The sequence below is a fragment of the Pseudopipra pipra genome, chromosome 7 (assembly GCF_036250125.1).
Source record: "Pseudopipra pipra isolate bDixPip1 chromosome 7, bDixPip1.hap1, whole genome shotgun sequence".
NCBI lineage: Eukaryota > Metazoa > Chordata > Aves > Passeriformes > Pipridae > Pseudopipra > Pseudopipra pipra.
Window position 1 is genome coordinate 6576302 of NC_087555.1, and position 15712 is coordinate 6592013.

Here is a 15712-nt window from a genome sequence, read left to right on the forward strand (position 1 = left end):
GCTACAAATCCCCTGAGAGTCTTTGCCCACTTTGCATCAAATTCTGTGACCTCTCAGAACTTTTATTTTTGGTATAATTTCCTGGTTTTCTTAGAACAAGAATACACGGTTTATTCTAGGCTTATCTCTGAAAGTATGTGTTGAATAAATAGCCAGGGGTTGTCAAACTTGCTAAAACACAAAATGGTTGGTCAGAATAGGGAAGACTAAAGCAAAAAGGAAGGAATGAGTCCAAGTAAGGAAAGCAGCAAAGAGCAAGCATGTTCTGGGGCAACAACAGGGAAAAAAAGTGAAGCAAACTGTGCTGTATCTTACTAAAATACAGATAAAGAGGAATGGGTGTAAGGAGAAAACTTGATTTTGTTGAAGCACGCAGTTATTTTGAATAATTTATGGGTTTACTACATGTATTCCTGTAAGTAAATTTTTAATCTGATTTTGGCAGAGAAAATTTTGTTATGTGATGTCTTAATGTGTGCACATACATACATGCTCTGGAAAAAATCAAGCAGGACACCAGCTAAAATTACTCAGGCATGTGCTAATCATTAGTATGAGACTCAGACTTCCAGTGGGAAGATGCATCACCTGGGTAACAAGTAGCAAAGTACTTGGAACCATGGTAAAATAAGCAAAAGGAATAATTTATGCTTGCTTTTGTGTTGCTTGTCCTTTAGCTCATGCATTTTCGGACATAGTGGCATCTCGATTCTTGCCTCTATCACTAAGCACAGATTAGGGCAATACAGCACTTTTCCTCAAGTCTTTTGTGTTAAGGATGCCTTTTCTTTTTACAATTGTCACATAAAGTTAGGGGTTTTGGTTTTTTTTAGCTTGTACTAGGAGTGTATAAGCTGCTTTGAGGTCCAAGTTGCATAAATTTGAAAAGCGTATTCACTAAACTTAATTTCAAAGGGGAGAAGAACATATTAACTGAAAAGTCTCTAATTACCAGGAACAGATGATCATTAGTCCCTATAAGCTGCATAAATAACTTTGTGTTCGTAAAACTGGAGTTTATACAGAGAACACTGGTTACTTTACACTTGCAAACCAAAGAGTTACTGTATGACACCTCTTTTAGCACAATTCATTCTATTGGTGATGCAGAAATGCCCTCAAATTTAGTACAAGGAGAGCCAATATGTACTGTCTGTCCAGGGCTCCTGGTAATTTTCAAGGGCAACAACAGCCAAAGATGTGGAGGCTGTAGTTCCTGGAAACAGCAAGGTCAGTGTGGATAAGATAACTCTTGCATTATACATTGCAGTGTACAGACTGGACTATATCCATCACTGTTGCAGTGTCTGCAGCGGGAAACCCGCGCTCCAGAGCTGTGCCCTGTGCTGTGTGATCCCCTTGTACTGATGTCTCGCTGCATTATTGACAAAATGCTGGACCATTCACTCCCAATTTTCTCTCTAAGCCCAGTCAAAACTCCTCATACTTCTGTTTGCGTTCATGTTGTTGGGTTTTGAGCACATCGTCGTCTCTTTCCTTCTTTCTTGTGAAAAAGCTGGGAGAAATTGAAGCCAGAGTGAATTTTAGAAACTTATCAAAGAAAACAATCTATTGCATTAGACAATTAAATAGTGTAGCTAGTATTCCAGCTGATGCTTGTTATGCTTCAATAAAATTCGTAGGAGAATGACCATCAGCAGAAGTGCTGATGCATTGGGAAACAGACATTTTTGCTTCCATCTAATCTCAACTCAAACCCTTTTTTATGACACCTAATATATCCTACATCTAATCTATAGAAATACCTGGGAATGTAGCAGAGGTTTATTTATTGAATGTTCTTCTTAGAGAGTAGAGACAAAATACATTTACTGACTTCAGCTTAACTCTGCCAAACCTCTGGCATTTTAGTGTTACTTTTCCTACATTTGAAAAAACCCACAAAACAGGCAACAAAACTAAACCCCCTCTTTTTTTTTTTTATTTCATGCAGATTATCTTTTTTTTTTCAGTTTAAATTATTTGAGAATCATGCGAGCACCAGCACAGGAGCAAGGAAAAAGGCAGGAGTGCACAGAAGGAGGTAGAGTAGAAAACTGATTGATTTAAGCTGTCATGGATCACATTTATTGAAAATCCTACTCCATTTTTTGAAGAACCCCATTCTGTTACATTTAAAGCTCAGCAAGGCTACTATGGCCCCTAAGCTTTGCAAATGTGACCTTTATAAAGATGAAAGCCTGGCATTACAGGTATTATTATAATGCTTCATACTGGAGTTAAACTGCATTTGGCAATCCTGGTGTTTTTAGCTGAACTTTATGTTTAAGTACCAGCTCTTTGAGACTGTGTTTGTACTAACAAATTCCTTAAATTTCCTTCTTTTATCAGAAGTACTTTTGGCATACAACATTACAGCTAGAAATAAAACAAAAAAAAAAAAGCATCTCTTTAACTTTGGAAAAGTAACTGTATTTCCACAGCATAGCAAAAATGCTGATGCTTCTCAACAGACGTTTTGCTGGCTACAATGTTTGTGTCCTTTGGAAACCTGCATGGGTGTCCCCTCCTTTCCCTTAGAAACTTTTATGGGAACTTTGTAAAATAAGCACATGCAAAACATAAGTATACTTAACTTCCCCACCCCCTGTTCCCCACCTGCAATACTCTGTGTGTGTAATGCCACCAGTTAAGGAAATTTTCCTTGTAAGCAATTTTCATTTCCAAGTCTGTTACAAGTATCCTTGATGTGATTCTTAGGATAACTGTCAGCCAAATCCTGCATGTTACTGCGTTGTTGTACAAGCAGCTGCCAGATGGTAATACAGAGAGAATACATTTAACGTCAGGCACCTCACTGGAAGCCAGATGGCACAGCAGAAGTTGGAACAAGATGTTTGCCAACTCACTCTGGCTTCCAGCTGTGGTCCCGTGCTCCACCATGACCGTGTGGACAATGGTCTCTTGACTGTAATGGTAATAGTGCTGTTATGGTGCTCCTGGCCATGCTTTGGGCTCGTTCAGAAAGCTGAATGGGTGACATTGCCTTGTCCTTTCTCCCCAAAAGCTGTGCTGAAGAACAATTAGAAATGGGTGTGTGAGAGTCAGTGGGGCAGATAATTCTTTGTTGGCTGCTTGTCTGTTGTGATGAAGTGCATATACTGGACTTTTTGGATGTGTTCCTGCAGAGGAGAGAAAGTCACTGAAAGTAGCTCACATGGGTGTCCTGGGTTTTTAACTCAGCTTGTTAGAATTGTAGTCAGTTTGTTTGTTGAATTCAGCAGGAGAAGATATTTTGCTCTGAATTCAAGGATAGTCTCTCAGCCTTTTACTTGGTGGTATAAAGGAAAGAGTACCTGGCCCTCAGGGCTTGGGAGCACAGGCAACACTTCTGGAGCCTTCTAGTTTATCCAGTTTTCATGAATGATCTTTCTCAAATAGTCTGACTCGTCTGGCTGATCTATCTGGCTGATAGATCTGGCTAAAGTACCTGGCTCAGCCTTTTCTCTGTAAGAGAAGCAAACAGCCTGTCTAATGAAATGCTCAAGCTACAGCAGATGCTGCTTCAGTGTCTTTCTCCCGAGAAGTTATGGGATACAGTAACAGCACTAGTTGCTGCCATTTGGGAGATGATAATCATTTATAACCCAGACTGTTACGAGGCTATAAAGCAGGGTGAATGGGGCGCTTGGAATTCAGCTTAGCAATAACCAAATACAATGTATTTATGGCAGGCGGCTCTGAACAAGGTAGAGAGAAACTAGTTGGCTTGTTATGCCTCTTGAAGGAAAATGATTGTATGATGAGGTCATTTATATAGTCACAATGGGATGACATAAATAGTTTAGAAGTTGCCAACCAAACACTGTTTCGAAACAAAGCTTTAAATCTTCAGGAAATAACACTCTGTGACCAATGACTCCTATTTAAAAGTAAACAAATAAACTCTATGGATCCTTTAGGATACTGGCAAACCTCCACAGAGAGCAGAATTGGTAATCCAACTTCAATCTTCTTTCATAAAGTACCCCTGCACTGATCATGTCTGACTGTTTTGCAAATGGGAGCCATAGGATTGTCCTGAAATAGCTGGTGTCTGAATGTGGAACATAACAGTTATAAAGAACTCTGTGACTGCTAAAATCCTCCTGGAATTATACTTGAAAATCAGTAAAATAGTTATTTGTTAAAAAAACTGCTCTTTGCTTTTAGTTGCAGTTTATTTTGAGTTAATTTTCAACATAGCTAGATATCATAGAATCACAGAAAGGTTTGGGTTTGAAGGGAGCTTAAAGATCATTTCTTTTCAGCCCCCTGTCATGGATAGGGGCACCTTCCACTATCCCAGGTTACTCCAAACCTTGTCCAACCTTGCCTTGAGCACTGCCAGGAATGGGGCAGCCACAGCTGCTCTGGGCAATTTGTGCCAGGGCCTCCCCACCCTCATAGTAAAGAATCTCTTCCTAATACCTAATCTAAAACTACTCTCTTGGTTCTACTTCTGCGTAGCATTTCTTAGCAAACCTATTACCCGTGCACTTTAATCAAGCTCTTTTAACTATTCTTTCAATAAACCAAGAAGACCAAGATCCTTTTGTCTTTCATTATTAATTATTTTCTAATCCTAATCTTCCCTCAAGCACCTCTCTGAGCCCTCTTTAAGCTTTCATCAGTGTTCTTCAGTTGTGGATACCATACATTTCCATATTTTAGTGGGATAGAGAAGTCATGCAAAAAATTTGTAGGGAGAAGTTAGGCCAGCAGAGATAGAGAACTCAGAGAAGAGAGAGAAGGATACTGCTTGGCATTTTTTTTGCTGTCAGCCTTTACACAAAGAATTGAACAAACACCTGTTGCTGAGAGAAGTGAGCAGTATTAACTTAGATTAATCAGCTGTGCTTGCCGGTATGATACAATTAAAGTTACACTCTGTGATTTGTGGTGGAATTGGGAACTTCCCTAAGAGAAAACAACTTCATTTGTAGCCATCCCAACTGCATTATCAGCTTTCAAATCTGCAGTTTGGAAGTACTGAGTCATTGATGTTGTACTTTATGATGCTACTTCTGTTTATTTTTTTTTTACATGCTCTGCTGGACTGCAGGACTAGTCTGTTGGGTTGGATAAGAGTGTTGCTCTAGTCATATCACTTTATTCTGAAGAGTATTAAAAAAGAAAACCCACCAACCATCAAGACCAAGAAAGGTATGTCAGCATTTGCCTTCCATGTCTTGAAACCAGATGAGTTTAAGCTGACATGTATCAAACTCAGTGTAGTGTTTGAGAGAATTTATCAGGGAATACAAAAGTTCTGCTCACCTTCGTACTGTTGTGACAATCTTGTGCCCAAACACTGCTCTTTTATTACAATTTGGAGAGTTTGACAGTGCCAAAGTACTCATCATTTCTCAAGAATATGTCTACCACGGGAGAGGAATGGCAATCCTGTGTGACCATCTCTGGAAAGTGCTTCAATAATAGTTCCACAGGCAGCAGGCCCTCTTGCACGATTGCATCTTGTCTTTTGGGTAATGACTGAGCTGAATTATACAACTCAGTTTCACCCACTTCCATTTTCTCTGATCTTCAGTTCATATTCCAATTTTTAGATTTTTTTTTTTTCCAAACTTGCAAGCAAAATTGGTGCCTCTCCTGTCAGCCCAGCTATTAGTATTTTTTTTTATTACTTCCCCCCCCAGATATTTTGGGCACTTATTTTCTGTTACATTATGTGAATTCAAGCCCTGATTCTGAGTTCCTATTGCATGTAAAGCCCCTTAGCTCAACTCATTGAAAATTTAGGACTGGGACCTCTAAGCTTATTTTAAAATAAGAAAAATGAACAGAATTTTTTTTTGTCGAATCCTGCAACTTTATTTCAAACTCCAGAGAGCCATAACGTGTGTTCTCCACAAATATAAGCCGCTTTCCCCAACTTTTGCCTGGGAAAACTCTTGCTCTTAAACTCGAATACAGAATTATAGAATAGTTTGAAAGAATTTAAGCAGTCAGCCCTACGGGACTGAGCTCAGGTGAAACACCTGTTCCAGCTACATAGATGCTCTCTCTAAATTTAGTCCCTTCTCAGGAGTTTGAAGCAGTTTTCCCCCATATTCCCTGTTTTCCTCCCTTTCAGGAAGGGCAGCGAGTGTTTACCAGAGGGGTCACAGGTGCCGGGCCCGAGGGAACGCCCTGGAAACCTCCAGAGACTCCCCGCCCTCGCACCGCGCCCCGCCCAAACTCGCGAGGAAGCCTCGCCCCGAGTTAAAACAGCTGATTTAACTTAAACTTAATTGAATCGAACTAAATTAAATTAACCCGGGGGGTCTGTTCCCGCCGCGGCGCGAGCGCCTCTCCTCGCGAGAGGTCGCCCCCGGCAACGCCGCGGCCATGGCGGAGGCGGCCGGCTCTGAGGCGGCGTTCTGCCTGCAGAGTATCCTTCTTCTTCCCCAGTCTCTCCCCCTTCCTCCTCACCCTCCTTCTCCTCGGCTGCGGGTGCCGGTTCCCCTCCTCACGGGGTCCGTCTCCTCAGCGCTCCACCCGCCTCAGGCGGGGCGGCCCCGGCGGCTGCTGGGGGGGGGGGGGGTGTCGGGCGGGGCGAGGGGAGTGTAAGAGCAAGGGTCGGGGGGAACCCGAAAATCCCACCGCCTTGTTGGTTCTTCTTGTGGGTTATTGTCCCTGGAAACTGAAAATGGGCCGTATGTGTCCAGAGAAAGGCAGTGGAGCTGGGGAAGGGGTTGGAGCACCGGGAGCGGCTGAGGGCGCTTGGGGGGCTCAGGGAGGACCCTCTCGCTCTGTCCAACTCCCCGACAGGAGGGAGGAGCCGGGGGAGGGTCGGGCTCTGGCCCAGGGAACAGGGAACAAGGGACAGGAGAGGGAACGGCCTGAAGTTGTGCCGGGGGGGGTTTAGTTCGGATATTAGGAAAAATGTCGTCATTGCAGTGGTTGTCGAGCCCTGGCACAGGCTGCCATCCCTGGAAATGTTAAAAAACCCGTGTGGAAGTGGCACATGAGGACATGGTTTAGGTGATGAATATGGGTGTGGTGGTAGGTCAGCAGTTGGACTGGATGGTCTTGGGGGACTTTTCCAACCTTAACGATTCAATGAATATGTGGGGTTTGGGGTTTTGACCCTGCAGAGGCAGTGGGGTCCTGCTCACTGTAACCCGGTGTTTGCTTTCCTGGCTGAAGCTCAGGGTCCCCGAGGGCCCTTTGGGAAAGCAGGGAATTGCATCCTCGGGGGGGCAGCCAGAGCAAGGGTTAAATTCCTGGCGTGAAAGGCTCTTACCCCCTCTTTAGTGTTAGCTGTTGATCAGTGAACGTGAAATACCTATGGAGGAGCAAAAGATTTGTTATTAAGACTGTCCCAATGTGCTCCTGGAAAAGGTGCTCTTTAATTTCCAAGTGCCTACCACAAAATAAGTGCCTGAATATTCATGTAGTTTGTACTGAGTATAACCAACTTATAAGGGCTGTGATTCAGTAACCTAGACACAACTTTGTTTGCTGTAGCTCTTAGAGCAAAAAAAACCCTGGTTCTTACCACATTTGAGTTATTGAGTAGGAAATTATCTTGGGAGTTTATGGCTTTCAAATGTGCAATTTTTTGGTCAGATGGCCCAAATTCTAGTTTTGCCAGATGAGCTTTATCTGTTCACTTTTCTAGCTGCGAGCTGCAAATCAAGAAGCTTTTTCAAGCTTTGTTTTAGAGGCTAAAGAATCCTGTTACACCCTGCTGTATGTTGTTTTTTCTTGCCTTGGTAAAATTAAGTTGTAAGCCAATATAAAGGTAACCTAAAAAAGTGGAGGAATGTCCTTTTCCAGCTTGTGCCTCAGTTTCTACTTTAGTGAAACAGCACGGCTGTGGTGTTCTTAAAAATACACTGCCTCGGGACATGTGTTTAAAAGTAAGATTTGATATTCTTTGTTGGGAAATACAGTAGTTTTTAAAAGTAACTGCTCTGTTTTATAGTGCACCTAACTATAATATTTGAAAAAAAAAGGTAAAAAACCCCAGGAGTTTTAAAGTAATATTTTAGTCTATGCACAGTGTTTGCAATGACATATTAGTTTAGACCATAGTGGATTGCAAGGACAGTCAAGTCACTAGAAAATTCAGGAAAAAACCCTCAGAATTTGAGAGTTTTTTACTTATCAAGGGATCATGACCTTCAGCTGTTCACCTTTGAGATGGATACAATTGAACTGATAGTTTCCTGATGCTGTGATCATGGGGTCTTCAATGCAGAGGATAATTTGACATATATTTTGTATCTTTACATATATATTGTAGTGGGAGAACTGCAGTGTGTGAGAACTACGGCAAAAGGCCATTTTTTTTAGGAGAATAATGCAGATTTAAGGAATTTCGTGCAAAGCTGGAAAATCATGTATTTTTTTCCTTTTTTTTTTCCTCTGTGTGTGAAGTACTGAATTGCCAGCTTTTCTTTTCTTTGGAAGTTAATTCCTGATTTATTTACATGGGTCACTTGTAGGCTAACTGATTTCCTAGGGAAACTGTTAACAAACAGCATCTTGCAAAAAATTTTATTGTACTTTCATGGGCTGTGAGGCTAGTGGGTGAAAAGATGTTTATTTGGGTTTCATTTTAGACTATTCGTAGTTATTTTTTATGAAAAGTTTAACTCTAAAGCATTTGAAGGAGCTGTAGATAATTTCCAAATGAATTTTTACATTTTGAAAGGTCCTTGTAGATGTGTTGTGATTATTAAGGCGTTTCTATCACCTCTGGTAAATGGTTCTTTAGTGTTTGGTCTCAAGTGTTCGTGTTTGAACTTGTATATCTGAATTTGCTAAAAAGGCTGTTCTCTGAGAGCATGAAGTTAGTTGTGCTGGGAAACATAAAGCCTGTGGCAGTCCCAGTGCAGCAAGACCCCTCTCAAAGTTGATGATTGGGTGAGAGCCTAATTTAGCTGCTGTTTTAATTTGGAACAGTGCTTGGCTTTGGACTTTGGGAGATCTGATGGGTCAAATTTTAATGACTTTCAAACCTGCTATAGGAACTTAAGCCTAAATTCTGTCTCTTTGCACACAGCTTTCACTGGAGCTGGGCTTGTTCACCTCAAGGCTGAAAGAAGCCCTGAAAGTTGAAAGTCTTGTGTCAAAAAGAACAAGGGTGAAGGTGGTGAGGACAGCTTTAGAGATGGTTGGTTATGATGGTTTTTTCTAAGTTGGAACTCATCACATGCATCAGCTGTTTCAGACTTAACAAAACCTGCAGAGGTTACCATAACAGATGACTCTAAAGATGATTATCAATGTGAAGAGGTAACTTATAAATTGATAATGTCCTGATATGTTTGGTATTCGTGTATCATTGTTTTGTTTTACTTCATCAGTCACGTAAACATCCTCAGAGAAATGACATGAATCTCCTTTCATTGTGTGGTGATGGTAGGCATGCACTCATTTTTCAAGGGAAGATTTAGTGTTGGTTGATTTGTTATGTGAAACTTTTATTTGAACATAAATTTTTTTTTAAGATTCAGGTATTTCTATTTAGATGCTTCAGATAATTTATAATGAATATTTCAGTAATATATATTCTATTTAAATGTGGCAAAGTGGTATTTTAACAAGAAGGGGATTATTTTCAGCGGTTGTCCTGGGAGTGGGAACAGTGGTACTGTGAAAGAAAGATGTATAAAATATGTTAGTACCAAACTTTACATAATTTCATTTAGGTTTCTGCAGATGATGAATTTAGTCTTCAGGAGGAGGATGAGGATCTGTCCAAGGCTTTACAGGCTATTCAAGAGCAGGCTGAAGATGCTGAAATTTCAGTAAGAACTTCCTAAACCTTTTTAGAGTCTGTAATTCAGTTTGCATTAGTGGCTTGAAATGTGCACATCATAATTTATATGAATTTTTAAATATTTGTTGGGAAAGACTGTCTCTTATTCGTTTATAAGTTTCTAGGAGTAAACATATGCCAGGGTGGAAAACACAAGTTTCCTGGGTTTCCTCTTCATTTAATTTCTGTTCATTTTATGTTCCATAAACAACCCGATATTGCAAATATATAGATGGGTTATTTAAAATATATTCATCTTATTATGGTGCATCAGCATTTTAGGGTTTGTTCTTTATCTGAGTAGACTGAATGACAGTGTCATCCCTGGCAAAACTGCATATGCTTAAGATCCACAAAAGGTGCTACTTGAATACTTTGCTAAAAGAGATTATTCATATATTAAAAATAAAGAATGGATTGTTGCACTTAAAGCAAAATATTAATTATCTGTCGTTTCACACCATTATTTTTCGACATTCCTTACATTTACAGTTTGATTTCAAAGCACTCATGTCACAGTTTAGAGCTACACAATGGGGTTTATATGTTGCATTTTTCAAAATATGATTTACCTGGATTTACTAGATTATAACAATCTAATGGAAAAGTGCTTTTCCCTGCTGTGTTTCTAATATCACCACTGTCTTGTAGCCTCATCAGAAAGGTACAGTCACAGTCTTTGTTTTGCAAAAGTAAATGATTAATAGAGAAAAGATCAAAGCATGTGAATGATTCTTAACATCAAAATGGAGGGGAAAACGTGCATTTTCTTCTGCACTAGTGCATATCAACAGATCAGTTTTGTATCTTAGATCAAAGTTGGAATGGAAACTGGCAGTACCAGAGTTTTATGTGCATTGAAACTGAATCTGCCTGAAAATGAATGGAAATATGGCAGAAGTGTTTGAGAGTGAATGTGCTTCATGTTAAGGAAGTAGGGGAAACTGAGGTTATGGTTGTTTCACTGTGTGAGTTAAAATAGAAAGTGAAAAGAAAGGAAGAATATTTTTAACCTACTGATCTTCTGACAGTGGTATATTTAAATCATCTTTTACCTCTTCATTGATTTGTTGAACCAGAGTGGGAAGAAGCAGTATGTTCATGTATATCCAATTTAATCAAACTGGAGAAACTGTTAACCTTTCCTCAAAACCTCTGAAGAATGTGTGTGCTCAGACCCAAATTCCCTTTGATTTTGAGTTTATGCTAATAGATGTCTGCATTTTTGCTGCTTGACTTGTTATTTGGAGGCCTCATTTTTTCCATAATCTTGAAACTGAAATAATATTTTCAGCCTTTGGAGAGAAAGACGTGAATAGAAAAATGTTCTAATACACTTGCTAGTTCCTTGACAGCTTTCATAATGATTTACTGTATATTTTGTGGGGCTCAGTGACTGGGTTGTTTGATATTAATTCACTGGAAAAACCAAATGCTGCAGCAAATGCTTTTGGTGACCTGAGTTAGAAGCACTGTCTTCTGTGAATGAATATTGAATCAACATCCAAACTCTGAGCTAAGAAGCACAGCAGGAGGCTGTCTTCTTCACAGCATAAATAATCATGGTACATTTTTTCAGTTATAAGCTTGTAATTTTGGCTAAAATAGGTGAGATTATTTAAGAACCATATCCTGGAATAGCTACTCTGATAGTTTTAAGTGATTGTGTATATTTGCTGTTCGTATTAACTTGTACGTGTGATCTCATATTACAGATTGCATTTCAATGCTAGATGCAAATCTTTGGTGAAGAAATTATATAGAGAAGGCACAGATCAAGTGACCATCAAAAAATATTTAATATTTGATATTTTCCAACTGCAGATGCTAAAAATATCCACAGTTTCTAAACCGAGTAACTACAGTTTCTTTTATGCTCTATAAAAAGGTCAAGTATAACAGGGAAAATCTGAGAAAAATGCTTATTTTCAAAGTTCCTTCTAAAGTAATCAGCACTACTTACTAAATGAAGAAGAGCAAACAAAGCAAATGAGAGATGGTGCTGTTCACCTTCAGCAAGAATAAAACTGGTGTCTAGGCATTAAAGCTGGTTTTCTGCAGGGGATATTGAAGCATGTTTTCTTTCCTTCTGGGTCTCTGCATGGGTGTGGGGAAACTACTGGTCTTTAAGGACTTTGGTGAGGCTCCCTTAGCAGCTGGTTCATGTTTTTGTTTGGATCCCAACAGGGAAATGAGGGTGATGGAGCTCTAATCTCTATCATTTCCCTCTAGTCTGGTGGTAAAATGGCAGCTGACTCAATATACAGCTGTGCTGGGCACCCCATGCATTGGAGAGCAGTGATTCTGCCTGCTCTGCCTGTTCTAGTCACCACTTGTCCTTCTTGAGCACAACTCATTAGGTTTTTTTCTGTTTTTCTTGTTCTGAGATGATTTAAGGTAATATACATTATTTTCAAACACAAGCAAAAAGTATTTTGCATATGGATTTGATGATCCTTGTGGGTCCCTTCCTACTCAGAATATTCTGTAACTCCTGACCTGACTTATATGAAAGAAAATATTCGGCTGATAGGGACCCTAGGAAAGGGATCCAGAATTTCTGTAAAGCCACACACAGAGAAGAAAGCTGGTTGGAAAGCTGTCTTCAGTAGTTAGACATCTATTCCAGAATCTTAATGTCTTAAATGATAATCTGAAGTAACATTGACATTTGTGTATGTTTGAAGGTGTTAAAATCCTTGAGTTCTTTTGAAATTTAGTTAGCTTTTCAAGAACACCTTATCTTGTTTTCCAGAGAAATGATTGATTTATTTGACATTCATATTTCTTCAGTGGTCAGAAATTCTTATGAGTATTGTGAAAGTTTCTAAAGTTAAGCTCTTAGCAATTAATTTATTTTACTGGCCATAGTTAGAGTCCTTAGGCCCAAAATGTTTTCAATACTTTAATTAAAACAAAGACATATTTAACAAATACTTCACAAAGCAAATATTTAGTTTATTTTGACTTCATGGTCAGAATCCTTTAATAGGGTGGTTTTGTCCATAGAGCTGCTATAGGATGTCTGTTTGCACTATATTAATGGATTGCATTTTCCTCATTTACAAATAGCTAAATATATACAAAAAATTACTTTTATTCCGTTCTATTGGTGGTCATCCATGGTTACAATTAAAATGAAGCAAGTGGTTGGCCCAGTATCACTCTCAAAGTCTGCAGAAGAGCCAGGAGTTTAGTTCTGGTTTCCAGAGGCCCTATTCTGATACTGTGCCTGTTACACTGAATTCATTTTCCCCTATATTGTTCCCCACTTGAGCTTTTGTTCCTGGGATGATTCTCAGTGCTGGTACCTTAGCTAATAAATTCTCTTCTGCATGGATGGAATGAATTCCTATCATATTTCCATTTATTAAGGGAATCGAGCTGTGTCACCTCTCCTGAAGACCAGCTTTATAGATGTGTTTGGAAAACTACAAGCAACATTTGCCTCACTTGGAATAAAGAAAGAGAAAAAGCAAGCCAAGGGATGCAGCTGCATGTCTGCCCATGAACTCTCTGGTTCTTTTATCACCACAATTAGAAAATAGACCTGTCTGATGTACTAGAGTTCTAGTAATGAAAATATGCTAAATATTACATTGCACTTGGCATATTGCATCAGTCATAATGCAGTGTTAATGGCCTCAGTTGTGCATGCACAGTCCTTCCTGTTTATATGAGGTAGGCTGCTTGGGTTGAAGGCAACATTTTGTGTGTTACACAAAATGCTTTGAGATCTTTGCAGTGTTTTTATTTTATCAAGAGAAATACCTTTATCTCCAGGTAATTTATGCAGTCATTGTGATAGAGCTCCCACTAAGGGCATGAATAAGCCATAAATGAATGGTCTTATCAGAAATCCCTGGCCTACAGATCCTTTTTTAAATGCATGGAGGAAATGATTTGCAGTCTCACCCCTTAGCATGTCTTGATAAATCTCTCACTGGAATTTTTTTCAGTTTTGTGGCATTTTTTATAGTCTCTCACTGAGAGGCACGTGCAGTGCAGTAGCTTGTCCCAGTAACTGCATTGCTGAGTAGATCCACTGTGGCTTTGTGCCCGTGTGGAGTCCCCAAATGCAGAGACCCTCATGTTGAGGTACGTCAAGTCACTGCAATCCATTTGACTTCAGAATGCAGGCCACCTCCTTGGCTGTTGAGCCATGGCAGTCTCTCTCATCTGGTTATCTTCAACACATTTTGTGGGCAGTAGTGTCAGACTGGGTTCCATTTTTCCTTTTTTCAGTACCTCCTTGGATCTTGCATTCTCTGGGAGAACTGCATATCAAGCTGTGTGCTGAGTGGGCTGAATGGAGTTGGGTGAAGGGAAGAGATTTGCATTGCCACAGAAAGCTGTGGAAGGGATAGGGTTTTTTCTCTCTGTAGTAGGATTGCTCTGTTTTGTTTTGATTCTGCTTTTGGCAACTGTGCCTGACCCAGGAGCTGACCTTATCTGCAGGGCTGTCTGTCTTGATGGCGCTGGAGGAGCTGCACGTGAAGCCTTGGAGCACCATCTGTGTTCTGCTAACACTTGTAGCAGTGTTGTCTGGCAGCTTCTTCAGTGTTCATAGGGATGTTGAGAGAAGAGAGTTGATCTTTGAGACTTATTGCTAAGAGATCTAGTGATGGAGATGCATTTTTTTTCTGTCTCTCCATTGCTTGCATCATTACAGGGAGAGTATAAGCCTTTTTACCGTCACTTTGGACTTCTCAATTTTCTGTTAGATGAGGACTGATTTTTTTCATCTGTAGTTGTGGAGGTTATTGAAGGGTGCAGGAGTATGAGAACTAACATTTTGTCTCTGGTGAGTGACAGATCATCCATCAGTAATAATACTTTCAAGTCTCTACCACATTGTGTCAGGTTCAGAATACTTGCTTAAACAAGGTGGGTTTTGAGTTTTCTTTCTAACCTTTCACAAACCTTGACATTGGAAGGATCAATAATTACACATCTGATCCATAAAGACAAGGGAAACATTTAGCTGTACTCCAGTAGATCTGTAACTTTAGTTGACTTCAGAAATAGAAATTATGATCATGACTTTTCTCTTGTAAGTTTAATAACAGTTATCAAAATTTAATTTCAGACTTCACAATCAGTTCTGACTTCGGAGAAATCAGTGTGTGAAGTACCTGAAGCAATGGATGATTTCTTCTGCAATTTCCTGGTCAGATTGGGAATGTCCAGAACCCTTGACTGCTTCCAAACTGAATGGTAAAATAATTTAAGTGACCATGCTATTTTGGGAATTAGATGCTCAGGATTCAAATGTTTTCAGTATTTCAGGATATATTTTCAGAAAACTCTCCTGAGTCCATCTTAAATATGTAGTGTTTTAACAAGTAAATATATTCATAGTGAGAATGAGGATGCAAATTCCTGTTTTAAGGACAGACTTTGAGGAAAACTGACTCCAGGGAGCTCCTAAACAGGTATCTTTGAAGGAATGTATGCATTTCACCAAAATCCAGATACTTAGAAGCCTGAAGTTGTCACCTTTTGTGAACAGGGAAGAGAAGTACTCCTTTTCAGGATACAACTCATCTGAGTTCCTTCTGAGCCATCTCCTTTAAGACAAAACAAAGTCAATTCTATTTTTTTGAGTATGTTATGCTCTCCACTGTCTACCAACAAAAACTAAAAGCGGACACAGTGCAGAAATTACCGTGGGATCAAACAAGTCCAGTGCGAAAGGACTGGTATTTCACTTCAGCACTGCCAAGAAATCACATGGTTTGTTATTTTTCTTGCTTTCCAGAACATGAGTGTCTGCTTAAGGATGAGTAGTTTGTAGTATGCTGGAGTATTTGCATCTTAGTTGAGTGGGTTTTTGCATTCATCACAGCTACCTTCTATTTTAAGTAATATAATCAAAATATTTGATGCTTGGTCATTTTTGGTACATCAGTCAATATAATAGGGTTGTGTTGGTTT

The 15712-nt window shown here is 39.6% G+C and overlaps 1 protein-coding gene and 1 long non-coding RNA gene across 6 annotated transcripts in view; one reads left to right on the forward strand and one right to left on the reverse strand.

Annotated features, from left to right (window-relative positions):
• Positions 1–1076: 1076 nt before the first annotated feature.
• On the reverse strand, positions 1077–6797 carry LOC135416960 (uncharacterized). Of its 2 annotated transcripts, XR_010431831.1 has the most exons (3): positions 6436–6786; positions 2871–3033; positions 1077–1516 (listed from the first exon to the last, which is right to left on the reverse strand). It is a non-coding gene; the product is annotated as an uncharacterized LOC135416960 (long non-coding RNA). The 2 variants fall into 2 exon arrangements; XR_010431830.1 differs by lacking the exon at positions 2871–3033 and having other exon boundaries at positions 6436–6797.
• Positions 6271–15712, forward strand: part of SPAG16 (sperm associated antigen 16) — a 385479-nt gene continuing 376037 nt past the window's right edge. For 3 of the 4 annotated variants that reach the window (XM_064660354.1, XM_064660355.1, XM_064660356.1), the window contains exons 1-4: positions 6271–6394; positions 9203–9249; positions 9666–9764; positions 14865–14992. In XM_064660354.1, coding sequence (XP_064516424.1) covers positions 6352–6394; positions 9203–9249; positions 9666–9764; positions 14865–14992 — 317 coding nt within the window. In that variant the 5' untranslated portion in view covers positions 6271–6351. The remainder of the gene's footprint in view (positions 6395–9202; positions 9250–9665; positions 9765–14864; positions 14993–15712) is intronic. The other variant, XM_064660353.1, reaches the window with a different exon arrangement.